The sequence below is a fragment of the Cuculus canorus genome, chromosome Z (assembly GCF_017976375.1).
Source record: "Cuculus canorus isolate bCucCan1 chromosome Z, bCucCan1.pri, whole genome shotgun sequence".
Lineage (NCBI taxonomy): Eukaryota > Metazoa > Chordata > Aves > Cuculiformes > Cuculidae > Cuculus > Cuculus canorus.
In genome coordinates, this window is record NC_071441.1 from 75,079,950 (window position 1) to 75,103,923 (window position 23,974).

The 23,974-nt window shown below is 44.8% G+C and overlaps 1 protein-coding gene and 1 long non-coding RNA gene across 11 annotated transcripts in view; one reads left to right on the forward strand and one right to left on the reverse strand.

Moving 5' to 3' along the window:
- The first annotated feature begins 1,149 nt into the window (after positions 1–1,149).
- LOC128850386 (uncharacterized) lies at positions 1,150–12,841 on the forward strand. The gene is made up of 3 exons (XR_008447755.1): positions 1,150–1,318; positions 2,317–2,446; positions 12,450–12,841. It is a non-coding gene; the product is annotated as an uncharacterized LOC128850386 (long non-coding RNA).
- PIAS2 (protein inhibitor of activated STAT 2) overlaps positions 6,767–23,974 on the reverse strand; it is a 36,901-nt gene continuing 19,693 nt past the window's right edge. For 2 of the 10 annotated variants that reach the window (XM_054054207.1, XM_054054210.1), the window contains exons 6-14: positions 19,700–19,834; positions 16,195–16,300; positions 15,535–15,608; positions 14,537–14,697; positions 13,818–13,951; positions 13,180–13,351; positions 10,862–11,001; positions 9,028–9,065; positions 6,767–7,439 (exon numbers count right to left, since the gene is read on the reverse strand). In XM_054054207.1, coding sequence (XP_053910182.1) covers positions 7,257–7,439; positions 9,028–9,065; positions 10,862–11,001; positions 13,180–13,351; positions 13,818–13,951; positions 14,537–14,697; positions 15,535–15,608; positions 16,195–16,300; positions 19,700–19,834 — 1,143 coding nt within the window. In that variant the 3' untranslated portion in view covers positions 6,767–7,256. Of the gene's footprint in view, positions 7,440–9,027; positions 10,380–10,861; positions 11,002–13,179; positions 13,352–13,817; positions 13,952–14,536; positions 14,698–15,534; positions 15,609–16,194; positions 16,301–19,699; positions 19,835–23,974 lie in introns of all 10 variants that reach the window. The other 8 variants (XR_008447752.1, XR_008447754.1, XM_054054209.1 and 5 more) reach the window with 8 other exon arrangements.

The window sequence follows — 23,974 nt, forward strand, 5'->3', positions numbered from 1 at the left end:
ATGGAATTAGAATTCTAGCAAGAGATTTTCTCGCAGTGCCCAGTTCCCTGTAAAAGCCTAAAAATGCATGTTGAAGTCAGGATGTTGATGTGTAGTACAAAAACTCTATACACTAAACAAACAAAAAGCCGTCCTTTGCCTCTCCAAACCTCCGACAGTTACTGCTACATTCAAATAGGGATTAACTGCTCCTGAGTGGTCTTGGTAAGGTCTCCCCTCAGCCTCCTTTCTCCAGACTGAACAACCCCATTTCTCTCAGTCACTCCTCATAAGATCTCTTATTTGATGTAAAGAAAGATGTCCAGTATCCAGGTGAAATAAAGACAGTTTCAGGATTTCAGTGGGTTACAGAAGAGGTGAGTGCAGTTCTGGATGTAGTTCCTGCATCTTGCGTTACTGAAACGTATCTGAGCACTATTCCTATGAAATCTTGAAAAACTGCTGCTAGCAGATAAGAACAGGCTGGTGGGCGAGTTGGAATTTGTCCCTAGTGAAGAATGTACTTCATGGAATCATGGAATTGTTTGGTTGGAAAAGACCTTTGAGATCATCGAATCCAACGATACCTGTCCACTACTGATTCAGATCCTTGAGCACCTCGTCTGCCCATCTCTTAAATCCCTGCAGGGATGGGGATTCCACCACCTCCCTGGGCAGCCTCTGCCACTGCTTGAGAACACTTTCAGTGGAGGCATTTTTCCTGATGTCCAATCCGAACCTGCCATGGCACAACTTGAGGCCATTGCCTCTTGTCCTATCACTTTTGACTTGGGAGAGGAGACAAACACCCACCTCACCACAACCTCCTTTCAGGCAGTTTTGATGGGGTCTCCCCTCAGCCTCCTTTTCTCCAGGGTCAACAACCGCAGGTCCCTCAGTCACCTCTCAGCCTCTGCAATGAACACGTTGCTGTCTGTGGGTATTTTGGTGTTTGTTTTGGGTGAGTTGTCAAATGCCAGAGGAGCATCGGAGCCTTTTCTTAGAAGGACTTTGCTGTGTGTGAGCTACACACTGCATTGGTCTGAATGTTCAGCATCCACAGGACTGACTTAAATGAGGCCACAGCCCTGCTGAGTGAGGGTCCAGATCTCAGACACTCCCAAGTAGCACCACACCTCTGTCTTTCCTCTTTTCATACTGCAGGGTGCCCTGTGTGCGGAGAACAGGAGAGGTGCTCCTTTTGACATCCACTCTGCACACGGACGATGTTCACCATGGAGGTGGGAAAACCATTCCTGCTGTGAGGAGGATTCTGCTCACCCTTCCTCTTGCAGCGCAGCGCAGGCTTCTGGAGCCTCTACAGGGGGCAGAAATGCAGGTATGCAACAGGATGTTGAACATGAGATCATAAATCATTTCGGTTAGAAAAGACCATTAAGATCATCAAGTCCAGCTGTTAATGCTGCCAACAACAGAGATCCAGCAGATCTAGGTGTAATTGTGTTTGCACGTTCTCTTGCAGGAAACCATAGAATCATTTGTTTGGAAAAGAGCTTTGACATCGAGTCCAGCCGTACCTGTCCACCACTAAACCATGTCCCTGAGCACTTCATCCACTCGTCTTTTAAATCCCTGCAGGGATGGTGACTCCACCACCTCCCTGGGCAGCCCATTCCAGTGACCCTGATCCCACACCTGTGCATTCCTCAATCCAGTTCCTGAGCCCAGCTCCCTTCTGGCCTCAGACCCTTTCCCTAGTGTCTGCCCTGCAGCATCTGTGTAGTAATTGAGGGCGGGGTAGGGGTGCAATATCATATATTTGTCTATATTTTATTGTTTTCTTATTATTTCCATTATTATTATTACCATTTTATCAAAGCTGGTTTAGATTACTTTCAAACCTGCACATCTTTTTTTCTCTCATTTTCCTTTCCCTGGAAATGGAGGGGAAAGGGAATTGAGACCCAGCGGCTCAGTTTTAGCTACCAAAATTGGCCCAGCCAGGGCTAAATCATGCCTGAGCATTTGTTACAAACATTAGAGGACTCTGCTTTCTTGTGCACAAAGATTGCTGAAGGTCCAAGCACAGGCCCTTTTGCCTCACTTTGTGCCCAGACACTGCAATCCAGCCCAGTCAGGATACACAGTTAATGGAAACTTCACCGTCACATTAGGCAGAGAAGGTGGCAGAGCTTCCAAAATACGTCTCAGAACTGAGCGAAGCCACTTGTTACAGGAGAGGAATTTCTCTTTGAGTGAGGAGCCACCCTGGGAAAAACATCATAGAACCTTTCTCGAGGGATTGTCCAACGCTGCTTGGCTGTGTTGTGGTAAGTGGTGATCTCTTTCTCTTCTGTAACTTGATATTTTTTACAGTGAACACGTGGCTGGTGGGATCTGTGTTGAGCTGAACAGGAAATGGGGATGTGGTTTTGAAGATTCCTAAGTGGCAAAGAACTCCAGTGCTTGTGCTCAAGACCATACCGACCTGCAAATGAGTTATTTGGTAAGACAATGCTTTTTTTGTTACCTACATGAAATTAAAGAAAGAGCTCTGCAGGATAAAGGGGACTTGAATTCCCATGCTATTAGCTCCAAACTTCTTGTTGTCTCTTTGTACCTTCAGTTCACAGAATTATAGAATGGTTTGGTTGGAAGGGACCTTAAAGATACCCAGTTCCACCCGCTGCCATGGGCAGGGACACCTCCCAACGGATCCGGTTGCTCCAAGCCCCATCCAGCCTGGCCTCCAACCCCTCCAGGGATGGGGCAGCCACCACTTCTCTGGGCAACCTAGACCAGGGCCTCACCACCCTCAGGGTGAAGAATTTCTTCCTAATGTCTCATCTAAATCTTCCCCTTCAAATTTAAAGCCATCTCCCCTCATCCTATCACTCCACGCCCTTGGAACAAGTCCCTTTCCAGCTTTCCTGTAGTCTCTTCAGGCACTGGAAGCTGCTCTAAGGTCTCCCTGGAGTGTTTTCCAGGCTGAGCAACCCCAACTGTCTCAGCCTGTCCTTATAGCAGAGGCACTCCAGCCCTCGGATCGTCTTTGCAGCCTCCTCTGGACCCACTCCAACAGTTCCACATTCTTAGTATGTTGGGGATTCCAGTACTGGACACAGGACTCCTGGAATCAATATTTCACTGGTCTTTTTTTCTGGCAGCCCACTCATCAGGCTTCTGTGCAAGCAAGCCTGGAGGAAAGAATTCATCATTAGTGATAGAAAATCTGGTACCAATTTGGATCTGTAAAAGGGGGACTGAGTACCAGAGTGGCTTAAATGGCGTTGAACCCTCTTGCCACTTCTGGAATTTCTTGCCAGAAGTGGTTTCTCCATGAACTTCACAGCCCTTGATGGATTTCTTTATGGAGTGGCTCAGCCTCCCACTCAATGTAAAACATGAGTATCCATACGACATTCAAGACCTTTCATGAGCTCAACAGGTGAAAAGCTGCCTCCTTTTGCATCCTCAGTGAGTGAAAAGATGTCTCCTTCTGTGCCTTTTGATCCTGGCTCCTGCTGGCTTTGACTGAGGCTGCCTTTGAGTCAGAAACTGAGCATGAGCTCTCTTTAATTGTCACCCAGTGTGCAAGATTGCTTTATTTCCAGCCCTCTCCTCCTAGTACATTGCTGCTCTTTCCATGCAGATGGATCCTAGCCTGCTAAGGGTGTTACCTCGCGCAGAAGGCAGCACAGGGTTTTGGTCGTCTGCATTCCCCTTCTCTGAGACCGATTGTACAAGCAGTTGCTCCAGAAATGAGTACAGAACTCCACGTGGTGTTCAGTGGATAGATGGGAAAAGGGCTCTGGCTGTCTGCGCAGGAGGGGGACTTCGCATCAGTCTCAAAAGCTTTGCTCTCCTGCAGTGGGTGGAAGGTATATTTGACACAGTTCACTCAAAGCAGTAGCTGAACACTTCCACAGTGGAAAGAGCAAGCTAAGAAGTCATCTAAACTTTTCTTCAAGATTTGTCAGCAGAGAAAGGACATGGATCTGTTGGAATGAGTCCAGAGAAGGACATACGTATGATCCGAGGGCTGGAGCAGCTCCCGTACAAGGACATGCTGAGAGAGTTGGGGTTTTTCAGTCTGGAGAAGAGAAGGTACCAGGAAGACCTTAGAGCAGCTTCCAATGCTGAAAGAGGCTCCGGGAAAGCTGGGGAGGGGCTCTTGATCAGGGAGCACAGGGATAGGATGAGGGTTTTAAGCTGAAAAGAGGCAAGATTTAGATGAGATCTTAGGAAGAAATGTTTTCCTGTGAGGGAGAGGAGGCCCTGGCCCAGGCTGCCCAGAGAAGTCATGGCTGCCCCATCCCTGGAGGTGTTCAAGTCCAAGTTGGATGGGGCTTGGAGCACCCTGATCCAATTGTGGTGTCCCTGCCCGTGGTAGAGGAGTTGGAATTGGGCGGGCTTTGGGGTCCCTTCCCACCCAAACCATTCTGGTTTTCTGTGATTCTATGATTGTCTCACATCAGAGGTTTTGGATAGACATTTGGATGGATTTAGAACTTGAAGGAATAATAACCCAAAACCTCCTCTGGCCGCAACGGTCAGGCTTGCTTAGAGCCTGGATTAAACTGCAGCTTTGTCACCTCTCCACCCACCACTGCTGGAGCACTGTGCCTTGTGTAAGGAATATCAAATGGGAAGACATCTGCCCCCTTCGTACACATTATCCACGGACTCCAGTGAACTGGAAGATTTACACTGGCAAAAGCCGAGTCATTACCCGCTGTCTGGACATCAGTGATGCAGGGAAACTGCTGCTTATCTACTGTTTGGTTCACCCCACAACCTACACCGATCCAGGTGTCTCCCATCGGGCAAGACTCAAATGCCCTCAGTTTGCATTCAATGTTGTGGTCACAGGTCCAGAAGGTTTAGAGCTAAATGCAGCTGCTAAACTCCTGCCCAGAACAGCCGGGCAACACACACAACCAAACCTCAGCCCTGATAAGCAATTACTGGCAGTAATTGACACCATGAATGGTTTAGAGCACATGCCCCAAAATCGGCGCTTGCCCTTACTTAACTTTTCTGACGAGCGTGTGAGGCGTTCACATCCCGTCAGCAAGTGACCACGTCACGCCTTCATCTGTCATTCGCAGCACAAACAGCACCTTCAGAAACAGACACCAGTTTTAAACACTTTATTCAGAATGGCTCCGGAACCTTTCTCTCTGCACCTGATTTGTAATTCAAGTCACTGTCCATTTGCGGTGCAGAAAGCACTGATCTGCTGCGGAAGATCAGGAAAAATAATTCCATGAGCAGCATGGCTTTACTGGAAATAAATCATGCCAAAAACTGATCCTTAACAGGTACAAAAATTCAACAGGGAAGGGAAGGAAGTTTAGATGCAGAATTAAGACCTACATGTGAACTGAAGAGTGCTGCAAAAGATCATACAAAAAAGGCGATGAGGAATAGCAAGGTGGTGCAAAGGTGGGAGTACAGGGCAGACCAGAGTTACAATACATCCTGCTTTGATATTTCTTATCCAGAACTTTGTTCCAATACTGTAACAGTAACAGAAGGCAAAAAGCATCAGACATCAGACCAAGGAAACAGGAAAGAAAGGAACACAAGGTTAGGAAAATCAGAAAGCTGGTAATTAAGGGAGGCATAATCTCAAATACAGTTACTAGTCAGAAACACAACACTTCGGAAAGCTGCTATGTCAACATATATAGACAATACCACTGTTCTGGCTGAACGGAAGTGGCATAGGCTTCCTGGTCTGTAACCTCCTCCACGAACAGAACTGCCAAGGTTCTCACGGGGGGCGTGGGGAGGTGCCGTGTACACACAGAGCAGCACATTCATCAGAGGAGAAGAACAGGAATAAGCCATTTCCTTCAAATCGGAAAAGCCAAGGTTTGGGGTCCATGTAATGTGGGACAGATCATCATTAAGCCATAAACAACATAATTCCAGTTAGGTGGGAACACCATGCAGCTACAGCTTTCATTTTCCAAAATGCCAGGCCTCCCCCACGGTGAGTCTCCATGCTGCATTCTCAATGGAATACAGTGGTTACTGAAGAGAGAGAAGCTGGGGGTGAGAGGTCCTAGAAAGTAATTCTGCACTGGAGAAATATTAATCTCAATTTTGCCTCCTTGCAGCTGCCGCAATCAGCGTGCACTGCACCGTCATCTGAAGATGAACTTAATACTATCTAAATTTGAGTTTAAAGGCTTTTTTTTCTCCCATCACCTCTTAAAAGTTTTCAAATCCAAAATTCACCTATAGCTCGACTGTGTATTGTTTGGAGTTCCTGGGGGTAGGGAGGCATCCCAACTCTGACATCACAGCGCAGAGCAGTGATGCAGTGTAGGGTTTGCATAGATAGTTTGTCCCCTCACCAGCCCAAGAACATTAAGAGGAATAAGTCCTTTTTAATTTTACAAGGGCATAGTGATAGGAATAAGGGGAATGGCTTTCAACTGGAAAGGGAAAGACTTAGACATTAAGAAGCAGTTCTTTAATCTGAGGGTGGGGAGGCACTGGCCCAGGCTGCAGAGAAGCTGTGGCTGTCCCATCCCTGGAGGCGTTCGAGGCCAGGTTGGGGGAGGCTTTGAGCAGCCTGATCCAGCGGAAGGTATCCCTGCCCATGGCAGAAGGGTGGAGCTGGATGGGCTTGAAGGTCCCTTCCAACCCAAACCATTCTTTGATTATAAGTCATAGCTTCAGATTGTGTTGCATTTGTGAAAAATGTAAAATCCGGAGTAAAATAGAAAACCAATCCCATTTACAAAGGCTTCTCCTCCACCCCCAGGTAAAGGGAAGAGCGGGGAGCAAGACACAAAACACAAAACATGGGTATTTCACAAAGCTGCTTTATCTTAAGGGAAGTTTATTACAGACCCCAGTGAACATAGTAAAAATGCACCAAAGTGTACACTTCTGCACCTCTGTCTAGGTTGGTGGTGGTGTTCTAGAGTGGTTAAGTGCCTTTTTAATTACAAAAGTTTGTTTTTACATTATTGCTGTGTTTTACAACAAAAAAAAAAACATTAAAAAAACAAAACAAACAGCCACATCTGTGGAATCCCCAAGCAACAAGAAGTCAGTTTCCCCAGAACAAAGCATAAAAGCATGTTCTGAAGAGGTCTTTTCTATACCAGCTACTTAATGAGCAAGAAGAAAAACCCCAAAATCGTAGAATTCTATCACTTCAGTTCCAAGAGTAGATGAACTTAATTCATTTTCCAGAAGGCAAATCCTTTGAAATAAATATCAGAGTAACTTCCAAGATGCTGAAGTTCAAGAGAGAGGAGTGGCTCTCTCAGAATCCCCTACCACCCCATGTTTCAGTCCAATGAGATGATGTCAGGAGCGTTGCCGCTGCTGGTTATCACTCCGGTCTCACTCCTGCTGGAGGAGCTAACGTGCGTGCTGCTCTCGTGGCGACTGGTTGATGTGATGATGCTGCCAGGTGTGTTGCTTGTTAAGGTTGAGGTGAGACTATCCAAAAACATAGGAGGACAGTACTGCTTGAAACAAACAATGGAGAATGAGGAGACTAACTGCACAAGGGAAATGTATGCTCTGAAGATATACATCTTCCCTACGACAAGCACAAAACGCCTCACGCGCGGAACCTCATTAACACATGCACAGCAAGAACTAGAGTTCTGCACACCAGCCAAGCGAGCAAAGAGAGATGGCAGCCACCAGCCCTTCTCCCTCATCCCTCCCATTGTTCTTCCTTGCTAACTGGTTAGCTTCAGCACTTAGTGGCATGTTAACAAACACTCATGACCACAAAAATACCCTTAGCATTTGGAGAATGTCAACAGCCCACAGCTACCAGGCACAACTGTGTATTTTGGGCTTCTTGCATCACAAAAGGTAGCAGAATGCTTTTTGCTGCTTTGATGGGAGCTAGAGTAATCTCATCCCCTCAGATGGCAGTGACTGTACTCAATGTTTTTACCATATAGCTGCAGTGACACATGCAGGCCTCTAAATGTTTCAGCAGTGATAAATGAGCCCTGATCACATCTGATTAAAAACTAGTTACTCAGTTGGTTTTGGCTTCCTGAAGTGGAAGACAAAGCCTCCTCAAAGGAAAGCTGAACACTCTAAGCATTTTGAAATAGATCAAGGTTGCCAGGTGTCAAAGAACTCAATGACACAAGACAACTCTGTGCATTTTGTTCAAGACATCTTACTTTCTCCTCCCCAGTGAATTCCAGTCTTGGGCTGGAAATGAGCCCGGGAATAAGCCTTGACTGTCTGAACTGTCCAAAGTGGAGGCTTCACAGCAGCATATCCGCTTCCAGTCTCCCACGTGAACTGACTTCTGCTATTGCTACTTTGGCAGTTCAGACCTCAAGGTCAGGCACAGAGTATTGCAAGAAGTGAAAAGAAAAGGAAGAAGTTCATCCTTTGTTTCTCAGGCACCAGAAAGTCAATTCCACTGCAGAGTCCTGTTACTGCTGTCTCTAGTGACAGGGAGATGAAACAGAGGGTCTGCTTCAGAGCCTGTCTTAGGAAGCCAGCATTCCCCCACATTTCAAGGCTGTAGTTGTCTGTGTAAGAATCTAGTTACAGTAACAATCAATTCTGTCTAACTGTGTGAAGTCCAAGTTTCTAGGCAAGGAAAAGCACTGCGTAGTTGTCTTTGACCTATGACTTTTCCATATAATCCAAAGCCGATGGTGTTTTGGTGCTACATGAAGGGATTTATTACAGAGGTGCCAACTACATTAATGAAGACGTTTTCTTTGAGACTTAATCTCCTAATATCAAAACCAACAGAAGGAGCAGTCAGTGAAGTGTATTTACAGAGTTGACCTGACCTACAGATACACAACATGAATTAAGAGCGTGGCAGGTGTATCCAAGTTAGTGCTCTGCAAGAATCGCCTTTAGAAAGGCAGGGTATCAATAAAAAATGAGGTTTCCAAGCCTAGAGTTATCCTAAGTTAGGCTAAACTGAATCCTCCCTTAACACATCTTCATCACCATCCCTTTTTGGGAAAACACATTTTTCTGCTTTGGGATTAGGTCTGAGCAAACAGATTGCCAACATGGTACAAAGGCTGATAGTTAACCCCACAGCAGTTGGAAACATACCTGTGAATCAACTGGGATTAGCGGAAGAAAGTCCAAACCTAGGAAGAAGAGAAGAATTAATAAATTGAGGAATCTTTCTTTGATTGACACACAACAAAATTTAAGGAATTTTTTTTTTTTGTGGCCATAGAACAGATTTTGCAATTTTTACACGGTTTCTAGATGGAATATATCACTGTGACACCACTCTCAACGACTACTTCAGGCAGCGGCAAAACGAGTTATCTCGTACAAGTGGCTCTTTTTAGGAATGAGGATGACATAATGATGTATTATTCACTGGGTTTTGCAGGGTGGTTCAATGTGGTTGCTTAGATGGAGGTTGCCATTTGGAGCTGTTTGTTCACAATGCAAGTTTCACTGCGTATTGTACCTGACTCGGCCAAACTGGGACATGAAGATTGTCATCACATTAAAGATGCTGGAATGAAGTAAAGTCACAACATGCACAAGTCCAAAAACAAGCAGCAGGTCTCTTCCTCCACCCACGGGCAGCCAATAAGGAAACATTTCTAATATCATCCCCGTTTTATGTCTAGACAAATAAAAGGAACGAAGAAGAGGAGACTACAAGTAGTTCAATGTATATTCTCTAAGAGCAGTGACAGCTATCATCTGTCTTATAAACCAGTAGTGCGTAAGCATTTAGGGCAAGATGTTTAAATTACAAAACCAATGAGAAACTGCAGCCTTTTTGATTCGTTTCTAAATATTGGCCTTGTGTTTGCTATGTCAACGGAAAGAAATGGCAGACTTCCTCCCTCCCTCTCCCCTCACCTCTAAATCTGTTCTGGCCATGGCACCTCTCCTCCTTTTCTCCATTAGAGAAATGTTTTGAAGGAGATTTTTACTTCACACGCTTTTACAGAACTGGCTGCTTCTTTTGTTCTTGCATGCGCTAGAATTTCAGTTGATGGATACAGACAACAGTTCTGGTCTTGTATTCTCTTTCCTTACTCTCCTATCCAATTTGGGATCAGATTTCTTAAGAAGGGAGAAGTGGAGGGAGGGAGCAGTAAGGGAACCAAAATGGACAGAGAAATAAGGGGAATGATATCCATCCCATTGCCAAACTGGTGCTGAAAGAAGAGGAAAAAACCCAGGGATGTTGGAGAAATGGAGACAGGCAATGGAGGGGGAAAGGTAAGTACAGGAAGCCAACGTTACACCTGCCACCACAAGTCACCATTTCCTGGGCTCTGGGTTCATTACAGCCGGCAAAGAGAACCCCAGAGTCCCTACATACAATGTTCTTTTCAAGGAGCCAGGATAGAAAACAATCAGTATCCCCACCTTTTGTCTGATATTTAGCAGCAGTGTTGAAGAATACATCATAGGCATTTAGGGAATGTCTAGGTAAAGAAAGTCAATAGAGGTCAGCTTACACGTTGTAGCTCACCTTAACCTTTTCATACAGTTTAGACAGAGCCCCACTAGAATCAGCTAGAGAGCATCTCTACGCCTAGGGCTCAGGGCCTTCACACTTCCGGAACTTAGACAGGCAGCTACTCCCCCTCACGCCTCCAACTCGACACAACCAGTGTGCAGACATTACACAGGTTTAACAGAATACAGTGAGAGGGGCTTCTGGCTGCTGTTCTGCAGTGCCAGTTTGAGGGCGTACCCCAGAATCCATGCTTTTCACATCCCTGTTGCCAAGCGCAACCTGTAACTGGAAAGACAGCCTGTACTAGACTTGTCTAGGCAACACATCGGTGCAGTTCTGCATATAGTCTTGTTCCATTAAAACAGAGTTGATCCGTTCTCTGATTTTTACCCACCCCACAAATTAATAAGACTGTCAGAATACGCATTAAAAAAAGCCACCACGTACCTGCCAAGTCTGAGGAAATACTGGATATTGGTGGATGATGGAATGGTACTGGGTAGTCTGTTAATGACGGAGGAATAGCAGCAGCATCAACCGTTGTCACGCTGGGCACTCTGACAGCAGATGGCTGATACATGAGAACCCTGTTTTGAACACACAGGAAGTTACAAAGAACATGGCCATTAGTTACCGAAACTATGCACCACTGTGCACTCTCATTCACAAGGTCATTACGTTACAATACAGCTGCAGCGTGGCTACCCACTACACAGTCCTCTGCTCTAAATTCCTCATAATAATTGACCATATCTCGGCCCTCAACACAGGCTGTAATATAGAACCAAGTTGCCATTAAAACACAACACAGTGCTGGGGTCATTTGTGAGTCTGATGTCCACGGACAGGGATGGTCAGCTGTATCTGCCAGGCACCCCAGAGAGATGTGCTGACAGGCAGATCCAGGGGAGCACTTGTTTCAGTTTCTCCACGCAACTGTTCCTCAGTGCTAACCTGTCAAGCCAAGGGCACCACTGACCATTATTCAGTCCCTGGAGCACAGATTACTCGCAAAGGAGTTAAATATCAAACCCCCTTTACTCACAGCTTGACCCCAACCTAAATCAGCTCTCTGGGAGACTGCAACTATTTAAAAGCCCTTTTGCCCAACTACTGCACTGTACTGTTAAAGATTCCACCACAGGCATTCATGCACCAACCACATGCATAAAATCTTCCATAAACTCCACGACAGGTGGGAACATCAGGAGTCCTGCAGCTGCTCTGCCTCCTCACCTCCAACCCACGAGCTGTGATGTTACCCACTCGTGTTTGCCTCGCCTGCACTGAGGCATTTGTGCTATTTCTGATGGCAGGAGCCTGGGTCTCAGACCGTCCCTTTTCAAGCACCACTTGTACTTCAGCCTGTGTTGCTTCTGCCTTGTAGGAAAACACCCCACAGCTTTACCAAAACTAGCATTCAGGCAGAACTGTATACAGGAGATAAGCTATTTCCAAAAGCCTAGCTTTGACTTGGATTTGAAGAATCAGAACATGCTATTTTCATATCCAAACAAGGAAAACTGAGATACACAAGAAAATTCAGTCCTTCTATGGTTATGGTTGCAGGTATCCACCTCTGACAGACAAAGAAGCACTAAGGAAGTCTTGGTGCCTTCTGAAACTTCATTAAGAGATGTGCTTGTAGCTATTTTTTTTTCTTAGAATAAGAAACAAGGTCTCTTGTAGAAGGACTCCTCCAGTCCTCAAAACATGCAACAGCATTCTACTATCACTGCTGAAAGTTTCAAAGACAACCAACTATTTGCTCACTGAAAAGCAGACATTCTCATTCGCACATGAATCAGAGACACAGCACACCTGGTCACGACTGCAAGAGCTGGCAAAACAGAAGGGGATTGGTTTTGATACTATTATTTTAGTACAAGACATAAGCCGGTGGTCCGAGACGCAGAGGCACACACCTCATGCATGCAGCAACACTAACTAGCCGTTACTAAAAGCTGGCGTGTGGAATTGCCTCGTGGAGTGGTGACTGCTGGAGAGCCTAACCACTGTCCCTCTCTCCCTGCAGGTCTCCCGCGCCCTGTGGACCACGAGCAAGAACTTTGTGGAAGCCACAAACAGAAACTGCAGCCAAGGTGCACAGACTGGGACAGACGGGGAAAGAGAAGAAGCTGGTTAAGCCTGCTGGTGAAGTCAGACACGGGTATGAAGATGGAGCAGCTGACAAAGGACTGGGGAGGTTGTTGGTTGTGCTAACCAAAGCCAACAGCAGGGTCCAAGACATTCCAGAGCTTCACAAAGATGGAGAAAAAACTTGTCTCAATTCAAAACAGCAAAGCACCTCCCTTCCAAAACTGACAAGATGGATGAAACACACAACACAGCCTCTTTCCTGGGCACCAGAGCAGATTAGATAAAAGGGCATAACAAGACAGTGAGAGAAAAGCCTTTTAAGATGACACTAACTTAGCAAGAGTGCATAAAGCTCCTCCACTTGGCATAATCTGCTTTCTCAGAAGAATCCTGTCCATTAGCTTAATCAGCTTCCTTTTCTATGGAGAAACATCCCTGCAAACACAGCAACAGTCAGCACAAGTCTTTTGTGACATGTGAAAATATTTAATAGTGTTTTGCCTATACAAAGGTCGTGTATCAATACAACCTTCTTCAAGGACGGGCCTAGAAACTCCCTGCAAGCTGGAACTAGATCCCAAAGGGAAATTACCAAATCCACTCATCCAAACACTGTATCGATTTCTGGCCTCACAGAATGACAATTAACTTCAAAACTGACAGACCCTTTGGTTGGACTTCCTTTTGTTTCAGACATATATATGCACTTCTTTTTGACAGCAGGATCTTCGTCTTCATCGGAAGAGCTTTCTGTTGTCAAGTCAATAACATCAATTTTCTTCTTGTTCACATCACTGGCCACCGTCACAGAACAGGGTTTGCTAACAACACTAGAACCTAAACAAGAAAATGTGATATCACTGCTTTGTTGTTTGGTTTTTTTAAAGGCTATCGACATCGGCAATTTCTATTTGCAACAGATCCAGGATCTTAAATCCTGCTTTAACTCATCTTTCAGCCCACTACAAAGAACGTTATGGCTCAGGAACTGTTTCATTAGTATTCTGCATCAGGTTGAGGTTACTAAAGCACACACTTTAACTTTCAATTACCAGTTTAAGGACCCAAAACACGATCAAGCTTTCATCTTCTGAACTGCTATTACAAAGAGCAAAGGCAAAATCCACAAATGCGCACTTTTAGGGACACAACCCTTTTGCTTTAAAAAGTTTAAATGAAATTAAGTTGAGAAGTATTAATACCCCCATAAAAACACACGCCAACATCCACACACGCCATTCCAACTACAACCAGGTCTTCAAGACTCTTTGTTGGTTGGCAACTGAGACCCAGACGTACGTACTTTCTATTTTGGTGCACTGTGGACTTGAGACATTCACAGATTCCTTCTTTGGCCTCATGGGGCACCAGGAGCCATCTTCTTGGAATTTGATCTCATCCACATCAGAGCATTCATTAAGAATTTCCATAAAGAGCCTGAAAAATAAAGTGGTTTCAATTTTGATTCCAAGTGAAATCTTGTATTGTAAGTGAAAAGGAGACACAGTTGAAAAGCTAACAATGATCATCTACAATGCACGTACTCTCTCCCTAGTTGTTACCTGAAAGCCTGTAGCTACAGCCTTTGTGGGCACCAAAGCCTAAGAGTATCCCAGCCTGCCCATACTCCACTCCAACATTACTGTAATTCATAGTTTTCCTTACAGAAGCAGAAAGCATCATCCTCTGAATCAAGTCTGACACTTGTTCATGAGTTAAATTTGAAAGTTAACAACTTCACAGACAGGGTCATTTAAAAGGGAGACCTATTCTTAGACATCACATTTGGATTCTCCAGAAGAAATACACTGAGGCTCAAGAGTCTGATAAGGCATTTAGGAGATAAACTTATGTAGTTTGTTACATGGGAACATAAACTAACAGTGTAATGGTTCCTCCCAGTTTAAAGTATTTTGACACGGAAAACAGTATAAAATGACTAAACCTCAAGTCACAAAAGTAGCTACCGAGTACATGATGAATAATGGGAAGTAACTGTCAGCAGCAAATGTGGTCTCCTACCCATCTAGTATTAGGCTCTCGTAAGCTGCCTTTTTGTCACAGACAGGGCAGATCCATGTAGGCTTCTTCTCATTCATTTGAAGATAAAGAGCAGCATCAAAACATTGCAGGTGTGTGCAAGTAACAGCCCGGCAAGGGATTGTCAGTCTCATTTTTCCCAGCTGCAAGAGATGCAATTAAAGAGCATCAGAACAGCAGACAGTGCAAAAGGCCTGGGTGGCTAACACTGAAATCAGAAGCAGTGTCTGAAGTGACTCTCTTCTCACTACAGAGGTGCCCAGTGCTATGGCCACTGCAAGCAAATCCACACTATTAAAGCACGTACAGCACACAAAGGAAAATAAAGCCATCCTCAGTCATGACTGAACTAGAAACGGTCACAAACATCAATGTTATTCCTAGGATTTTATTTTTATTAAAAGCCCTGCTGAAACACTTGCATTATCATCATCTTTGGGCCAAACATTTCAAGAGTTTTGTGAGCTCCAGTTATATTGACTCAGAACGTCAAAATAGCCGTTCTGACAGTCAACTCAGGCCAGTCTCTAACACAAGGCCAGCTTCCATTCCGGAAAAGAAACCCCAAGGCAGTGTTGCCTTGTTACATGGTGATTGATTTTTTTGTTGTTTGTTATGGTAGGTGGCAGTATGAGCAATACCACGAAGACAAGGAGATCTGAAGTTTTATTTATCACTGTGTCCTTTAATTATTCTATCACCCTGCTCAACTAGTCTCAACTACGTATGATTACTCCCTCTAAAGGCCTCACTATACACATGAGTAGCAACTCGATTCTGACCACTACAACTGAGGCATTCATAGCCCTAAATCACAGTTGGCTGAGTGCTGCTACAATCGGGTACCTGTAGATGTACCCACATTTTATACTGATGAATCAGTGTGAACTAAAAAGCCAGATATGGTTTTAAAAACAGCCCAACTCTGCACTAGAGGCGAAAATACAAATCTGTATATGGTGATTTCCAGCCATACTTACAGGACACATCAGCGAGACCCGCAGACTGGTTGTGGCAATCTCACTATCAGGATCTGCAGTTAGTTTTTCTTTAACTATTAAAACAAATTAAGAAGTTATACATAGGCATCATTATTTAAAACGCTAGTTTTGATTTACCAGTACTTGTACTTTGTTTCCAGCTGTCTGAAACAATTAAGCCTGCAGGAAACTCTCACAGCAATATCCAACAACAATTAAGCAACTGGCAAACACTGTGATTCACAAGGTTATTTGAAGTGCAGCAGATGTACTAACAGCCACAATGGTTAGTGGACCAAACTCAACCCAACATGCAAAGAGAAATAAAATAAACATTGGTGGGTGAGGTACAATTGGCATCACATGCGAGTGAAGAGAACTTACAACCTCTACCTGCACCTCACAGGCCATAAGTGGTGCTCATGGCACTCCCATAAGAACATTCCAGATGGGATCTCTAGGTGCACTCCCTACCCGCTCAGGCAACTTCACTGAAAGAGCACACGATGCCTCAGCAACAGCAAAACAGAACCTTTGATTCTCTGGGCATGAGCTTTCTTTTCAAAGTGCTGCAAACCCCCTAAGTGTAACCAGTACTGGTTTTAAAGAGCCACCAACCGCCCTCAACAAGTACAGACAGGAGAATTAATTAAGACTTACTCAGCGCTCTGGAATGATCGGGGTTTCTGATACCTTTCATCTTTAACCTCTGCAAAAGCATAGCTGAAGTGAGCTGACGGACGAGATACACAGACATCGAGTAGTTCTACAAAAAGAGTGATTAAAGCAACTATGAATTATGGGTGATTAAAGGCAAGACATTGGTTTCATACAGTACTTCCACAATGACAACAGGTTACTAATTATACCAGTTATAGAGAAAAACAAAAAACATGCTGTTTTTTTTGCTTAATAGTTATGGAAAGAATAGACAGCTTCACTACCGTGAACAAGTCCAACACTCTGCCAGCTCTCCCACCAGTCAAGTCCAACTGCCTTCTTCCAGCTATGACTTCACTACGAAGTCTTACTCTCCACAACCAAGAGACAACTTGGGCTCTTCTCTTAGAAAGATGACTGAGGCTGGTGATGCAACTTCTCACACATTCTTTGAGAAATTATCACACTTGTCTCCTAAATCCTTCCCTTTTTCGGTGTCAGTCTGTTAGTGGGAAGCCCAAAAACAACCATATGACAAAAGAAAAGATGAATGCTCTTTTGGGTGCAGAACCACCACCTTCAAGTGTTTTGCGCCAGCAGAGTGCCCAAGTGGCCAACCAGGCCAATGGCATCCTGGCCTGTATCAGAAACAGGATGGCCAGCAGGAGCAGGGAAGTGATTGTGCCCCTGGACTCAGCACTCATGAGGCCAGAACTTCAATCCTGTGTTCAGTTTTGGTCCCCTCACTACAAGAAAGACATTAAGGGGCTGGAGTGCATCCAGAGAAGAGGAAGCCTGGGAGGGGGGGCTGGAGAACAAGGGTTATGAGAGGTGGCTGAGGGACCTGGGGTTGTTTAGCCTGGAGAAGAGAAGGGCTGAGGGGAGACCTTATCACTGTCTACAATTGCCTGAAAGGAGGTTGTAGCAAGGGAGGTGTTGGTATCTTCTCCCAAGTGACAGGCAATAGAACAAGAGGGAATGGCTTCAAGTTGTGTCAGGGCAGGTTCAGATTAGACATCAGGAAAAATGTCTCCTTCATTGAAAGGATTCTCAGGCGCTGGCAGAAGCTGCCCAGGGAGATGGTGGAGTCCCCATTCTTGGAGGGGTCTAAAAGACAGGCGGATGAGGTGTTCAGGGATTTGGTTTAGTAGTGGACATGTATGGTTAGACTTTATGATCTCTGATGTCTTTTCCAACCTAGTGATTCTATGAAACAGCACGCGGTTGCACTATTTCCATTCTGCCTTCTCTTTAGTTTGTTCTGCACTTCTAAGCCAAGCCTCTTTACACCGCATCTACTCCTCTGAGGCTGTTCCTCAGCATGTGTTACTATTCCCTAATCTGCACCACTTGCCAGTTTCTTTGGTTCAGTGTTCACTTTATTCAAGGTCACTAATGAGGAGAAAATTCTGCAAGCCCCACTGCAGGAGAACAATAATGGTTTCATCTGTACACCAAACATAACCCGCGATCTCTTACTTCCACTCCATGCCAGCCACCTTCTTATGGCTCCTATACTGCCTGGGCACAGCACAAGAATGTTAACCAAGAACACCTACTGCCCTGCTCCTCCTCTACCACCTGTAGGGAAAAACAGCTCGTACCTAGATGAACTGAAAAAGTAATCTAAATGCATAGGAAATCACTAAGAAAAATTGATTCTTTTTTCCTTAACAAATGGCCATGCCTTGCACAGGTTACTGCCTGCAGAATGAATTCTGTAGGCTCAAGTCTGACCAGATCTGCGGGATCGATGCCTCCTGCACTCTGAAGCCTCTACAATCAGTCAGGCAGACATCAGTAAGCCCTCATACGACACTCCACACTGTCCTCAAGGGCCTCATTTAGAGGAGGAACAGCAACAGCTTGCTCTGCTATTTCTCATGCTTAGAGCAGAGCACCAGCATTAAAACCAAAGAACTCAATATATCTTTCAGGGCATGGGGGAATGCTGGGACAACCTCCGATTCAGCTGCTTCCATGAGAGTATGTTTTGGCAAACATAAGGGGATAAGAAAGCCAGGGCCAATGGGAAGGACCAAGACCACACACAACCCACAGTCACTTCCAAGATCTTGTGCTTAATGACTGGGAAGTGAACAGCCTGGATTTCCCACTCCCCACCCATTTCAGAAGCTTTGCCGTCAGCACTGCCTTTCATTTATTCTCTGGACAGTAGCTATCTCTCCAATTTCTTTTTAGAATTATAGTTATTTTAAAAAGCTTAGTGGAATCTACCTTGGAAACATAGTGTGCCTCTGGCCCACCGAAAGAAGAAGCTGACTTTACCAACAGCCATTCAAACCTAGGAAGAATCCAGAAACTCTTCAAACCCTGCTTTTCTTTCCTTAGCAAATCCATAGGGGAAATTACAAACAGCCACGCAGCCCCTTTAAAGGTTAATTCCTTTTAAAGTAGGATTAATGACTGTTGGCAGCAGAAAGCAACAGGTATCACATTTCATTCACTACCCCCTTCTTTATCTCCTGCTACCTGAAATCTGGCATGCTGTTCCCCATTGCAACTTTCCATAAAGTTTAGAATTGCATCATGAAGAGGCTTCAATTTTCTCTTTCTTACCCCACCCTAACATCAAGCCCGCTCTCCCTCAAGCCACCCAAGCTTCCAGGAATACTCTTCATTTGTAAGAAAAAACAACCTGGTGGGATATCCTGCATTTCAACTGCAGACACCCCATACAAGTGTGGTCCAGCCATCAAACCCAGAAAGACCTGACACCAGCAGCCTCATACCTCGCCAGCAAATCCTTCCCAGCAACTTGCCATTAAATAGCTTTCTGAGCTGGAAACTCCATTCTATTTTCATTTACTTACAAGTGCAGTTTTAAATCAACTCAGAGAGGCCATTTTTATGTTAAAAAAAAAAAAAAAAGGAATTTCAAAAGAATAATGACAGAAATATCCATTAACAGATCTTCCTATGACCTAAAAATTGCTGCTGTAAAATCATCTAGCATTTACCTGGTTAGAAAATATAAAAACGTCCAAAGCAAATGCACGTCTCCTCCCCCATGGCCTTGGCACGTTTGGTCAGTTTAGAGCCCCCTCCAACAGACACTTACAATGGATAATGACAAACATGGCTTAGAACTTATGGCTACATAATTCCTTCTTTCACTCCTTCAGGTTACAAGGAAGGAAGCAGGATTTCTTTTTGTTATTTTGTCAAGTCTGAACTGTTCCATGTTATTTACACCACAAATATTTGGTATTTTTGGCACACATTTCAGGCAAAGCCTAACAGATAGTTTTCCAATGTGAATTCTATGAGGAAGTCTTTGCCATCTGCATGCCAATCTTATATATGTTACTACAAACTACCATACTTTTAGAGCACTTTGTTTCCTGGCATTGATGACAAGAAGTTCAGCCACTTAACACTACATACTCGTTAGTGTATGCCTTGCCAGCAACATCAGGCAGCAGAGGAGAAGGAATGAGGATACTTGGACAGCTTTCCACATTCTACAGAACACACAGCTTACCTTTCCTATCTCAGAAGCCCAGGAAATGGATATCTGGTTTGGCACTGCTGAAGACAACCGAACTAGAGATGTTATATTCAAGGGGCGCCCAGGCCTCTTCTGTTCAATTCCATTTTTCGGTGGTGGTGCATAACCCTGTGGGAAGAAAGGACAAGGAAAGCATTACCAAGTCTACTTGCTGTACTCTAAAATGGACTTGTTGGTTTTAAACAGATTTCCGGGAAGCAGGAAAACCTAGAGGGTCTCTCAGTTGGAGACCAAATTCAACACCCACTCAGAGAAACATCAGTCTGATAGTCTAATACCACAATTTAACCACATTTTTAAAGCATTTTTTGTTTTGACGTGGTTTAACAGAGCACTGAAAAGATGGAAGAGAATGTTGATGCCTTGTCCTTTTTTTCCCTCCCTGAAAGAGAATGGAACATCAAGGACACAGCCCTAGTGACAGATACAGGAAGTCATGAACAGTCAATTCAGTGTTTCACACCCAGAAAATGCTTCACTGATCCTATTTAAGAAACAATAAAGTCTCGTTCTAAGAGCTCCCCATCTTCTTGGTGTCTGCTTTGCCTCACATCAACTGCATCTAGACCTATCAGCAGCAGGTCGCCACCTGCACCCTCCCAGGACAAGTGAAGAAGGGCTGTACATGGAATATCAGCTGTATATCAGAGCCAATACTCCTTGCTGTTGTCTGCAGAAATAAACACTAAATGCTGTGAAATGTGACCAGCAGGGCAAAGGAGGTGATTCTGCCCCTCTACTCTGCTCTTGTGAGACCTCATCTGCAGTATCGTGTCCAGTCTGGAATCCTCAATATACGAAGGAGATAGAGCTGTTGAACCGGGTCTGGAGGAGGCTACAAAGATCAATCAGAGGGCTGGAGCACCTTCCATAGAAGGACAGGCTGAGAGAGGTGGGGTTTTTCAGTCTAGTGAAGAGAAGACTAAGGGGAGACTTAGAGCAGCTTTCAGTACTGAAACAAGAAACAAGAAAACCGAGGAGGGGCTCTTGATCAGGGAATGCAAGGACAGGACAAGGGGGAACAGTTTTAAGCTGAAAGAGAGGGAATTTAGCTTAAACATGGGGAAGAAATCCTTTACTGTGAGGGTGGGGAGGCACTGGCACAGGTTGCCCAGGGAAATTGTGGCTGCCCCATCCCTGGAGGTGTTCAAGGCCAAGCTGGATGGGGCTTTGAGCAACCTGATCCAGTGGGAGGTGTCCCTGCCCATGGCAGGAGTTGGAACTGGATGAGTTTTAAGATCTCTTCCAACTCAAACGATTCCATGATCTTATGATTAATTTCCTAACCTGGGCAGCTTTTCTCTGTGGTTTTATTTCCTATGTGACATTTGTGAATTGAATCAGGAGCCGTACAGTTTCCTTTCGCTTCCAGGTAAGCACACACTGTCCAGCATATCATGAACAGAAAGAAACTTGTGCTGTGTGAAGGAGCACACGGCCTCACTGCAGCTTATTCATCTGGTGCTGCAAAAGCAATCCCACCTGTAACAGGAACTCCAGTGATCTCTGGTTTGAGCTGGCGCAACCGGACTGTAGTCCCCTTATCTAAAATTCATTCTGCACCAGCAGGTTGCCAATAAAAGATCGCAGCCCCGTGTCTACACAGAACCGAATGCCAGGTTTTGTTTAGTTCAAGAGAGCGTTGTTCTGTAGAAGAAAAAACACACTGAAACCCTGTACACACACACCATTTTACCCAGAGAAGCACACACATTCGCAGCCTCATACCTGGAAAAAGAGTTACTCTGAAAGGTGAAAGCCTGAAAATAAAAAACACAAATAAACAGCCTCTTCCACTCTGCCATGTATACCACAGGATAATCACTGCCTTTAGTCCATCGAGGCCTCAAGAGCTGCCACATCACTTTCTAGGTTTCTAAAGCAGCTTTATCAATAGTCCACCTCCCACCTGACAACCAAGCCCTGGCTATGCCTCACAACAGCCCTTTATTATTATAGTTTCAAACAGGACTCCTGCTTTCAGTGACGGAACAGGGACTCAGCTTCTCCAGGCAGCTCTGCTGGGCCCGAGCAGCAGACAGCACTTGAAGAGCTATTTGCGCTATGGCTCTTAGCCCAGATGAGTGAACCAGTAGCTATCACGCACCTTGCCATGTGTCCTTTACCGCAGAACACAGAGGGAGCAGATGTATAAGGATACTTAGGATTTTACACCTAAGAGAAAGAACTATTTTGCATTTATTCACTCACAACAGCTGCAGCCATTTACAGAGTACAGTCCAAATTGCTTTGCTGTCGTTGTGGTTTGAGTTGAGAGTCAGAAGCTGATCCTGCTTTCTCAGTCAATCCAAATAATTTCATTTCTCAGAAAACTAATTGCATGTTTTTGAGACAGTGACTTTCGCTAAAGTGGTAACACAGGGCACTGGTATGCAACAAGGCCAATGCTTGTACTTAATCAAGGCCACCCTCAAGCTGGTGGAAAAGGCACTGCACCTGCAAGGAGTGGTGAACAGGACAGGTGACCCTAAACTGACCAGAGTATTCCACCCCATATGCGTCGCACTCAGTACAAATTTGAGAGATGACGAGGGTCTGTCTCTCTTCTGCGACAGCCAGTGTCCAGCGAGGACCTCGTCTGTCTGGTTGCTCCTGACCTCAGAACCATGCGCTCCTGAATCCGGTTCATGAGCTCAGCTCCCTCCCAGCTGTGGACCCATCCCATCGTGTCTGCTCTACAGCATTTGCAGTGACATACAGCTATTGAGGGGTGGGGGCATGATCTCATATTGGTTTATATTTTACTACTTCCTAATTATTTTCATTGTTCTCGCTATCATTTCATTAAAGCTGTAGTTTTAGTTTTCAACCCTTAAGTCTTCTCCCTCTCACTTCCCTCTCTCCTTTCCCTGCAGGGTATTGGGGGAAACAGGGGATTTGAGGCTCAACTGCACAACTTTGGCCAAGTAGGGCTAAACCGTGACAGCTATAGTAGACCATTCTCTACTACAATGACTATGGGAGCTTATGTAGACAAACACTATCCCTGCAATATTTAGGGGACTACTCCCAAACACACTGTACCAGCCACAATAATGCTTCTGGTCTCAAACCTAAAATGAAGTTGCCTTGCTTTCAAGAGAGAAAAGATGCAAGTTCTTATATTACCCAGGTTTTCTTGTTTCTCATAGACAGGCTCTGCAGCTCACATGCTTAATTTCAGTCAGTTTTTTTTATGTTTTCTTCTACAAAATAGCAACCTTGAGATCAAATTCAATCATGTATTCTTAGAACACTATAAAACCTTCCCTTTCTACCTTTCCAGGAATTCAGTAAAGCGCACTTTGCTTGCCTATCACAACCAGCATGGTCTACCACTGTTTTGTTAGGCCGCCAATTCCAGCGGCTAACAAGAGCCAAAATTATTTGGACCCTTAAGTTTTCCATGCTTCTTTCAAGCAGCATATTAGTCAAAGCAAGTGCATCCTGCTAGAGCCAGATAAACCTATCAACAGAAAGTATGACTGCTCTTCTGCATGGCTGTTTCCAGCCTGCCCTGACATATCTGATGTTGTCCTTTGAAAGAGACCTGCAGAGGACTCCTGAGAAGGAAAGCAAATTAACGTTTCAGACTTCCACATTTTGTTCTGGCTACAAGAGAAGCCAATAGGTGAAGCACCTGCTGTACAAAATCTTTGCTACCTGCCAAGACACCAGCACAGCAGGCTCTACATTTACTCCTTTTAAGTCAGAACCAACATTATCAGAAGTGGACACATGCAGCTGTAGAAATACAAGAAAACACTGTGCTAACATGAGTCGTCACACCCTCAAGCAGCCCTGGCACACTGGCAGCATTTGTCTCAAGTTTTTGTTAAGGACTGCAGCCAAGGCGATGACCAAGAATAATTTACGGACATCTGCAGAGGCATGAACTTCTATTCCAGAGAAAGACAGAACAGAGCTCACTTAAGAGTTGAACAAGTTGGCAACAGAGACTGGCATCACTGATTAATTACCTAACACCCATGCTGCCAAGCTGGACAACTGTGGTCTCTGAGGCAAAGAAGTTACCTTGTGCTCCCTGCAACAGGAAGGAACTACGAGCAGGATGCAGACAGTGACCAAACCCACAGACCAGAGGAAGAAAAAGTGTTTGCAGAGAGCACTCCGACTTAGACTATGGCTATCATTCTACTTATACTGAAGGAGTAGAGGAAAGGAAGTTGCCCAGACAGTGGTCATTTAACCACTTTCTCACCTGAAGTTTCTTCTGAACAGTTTTAA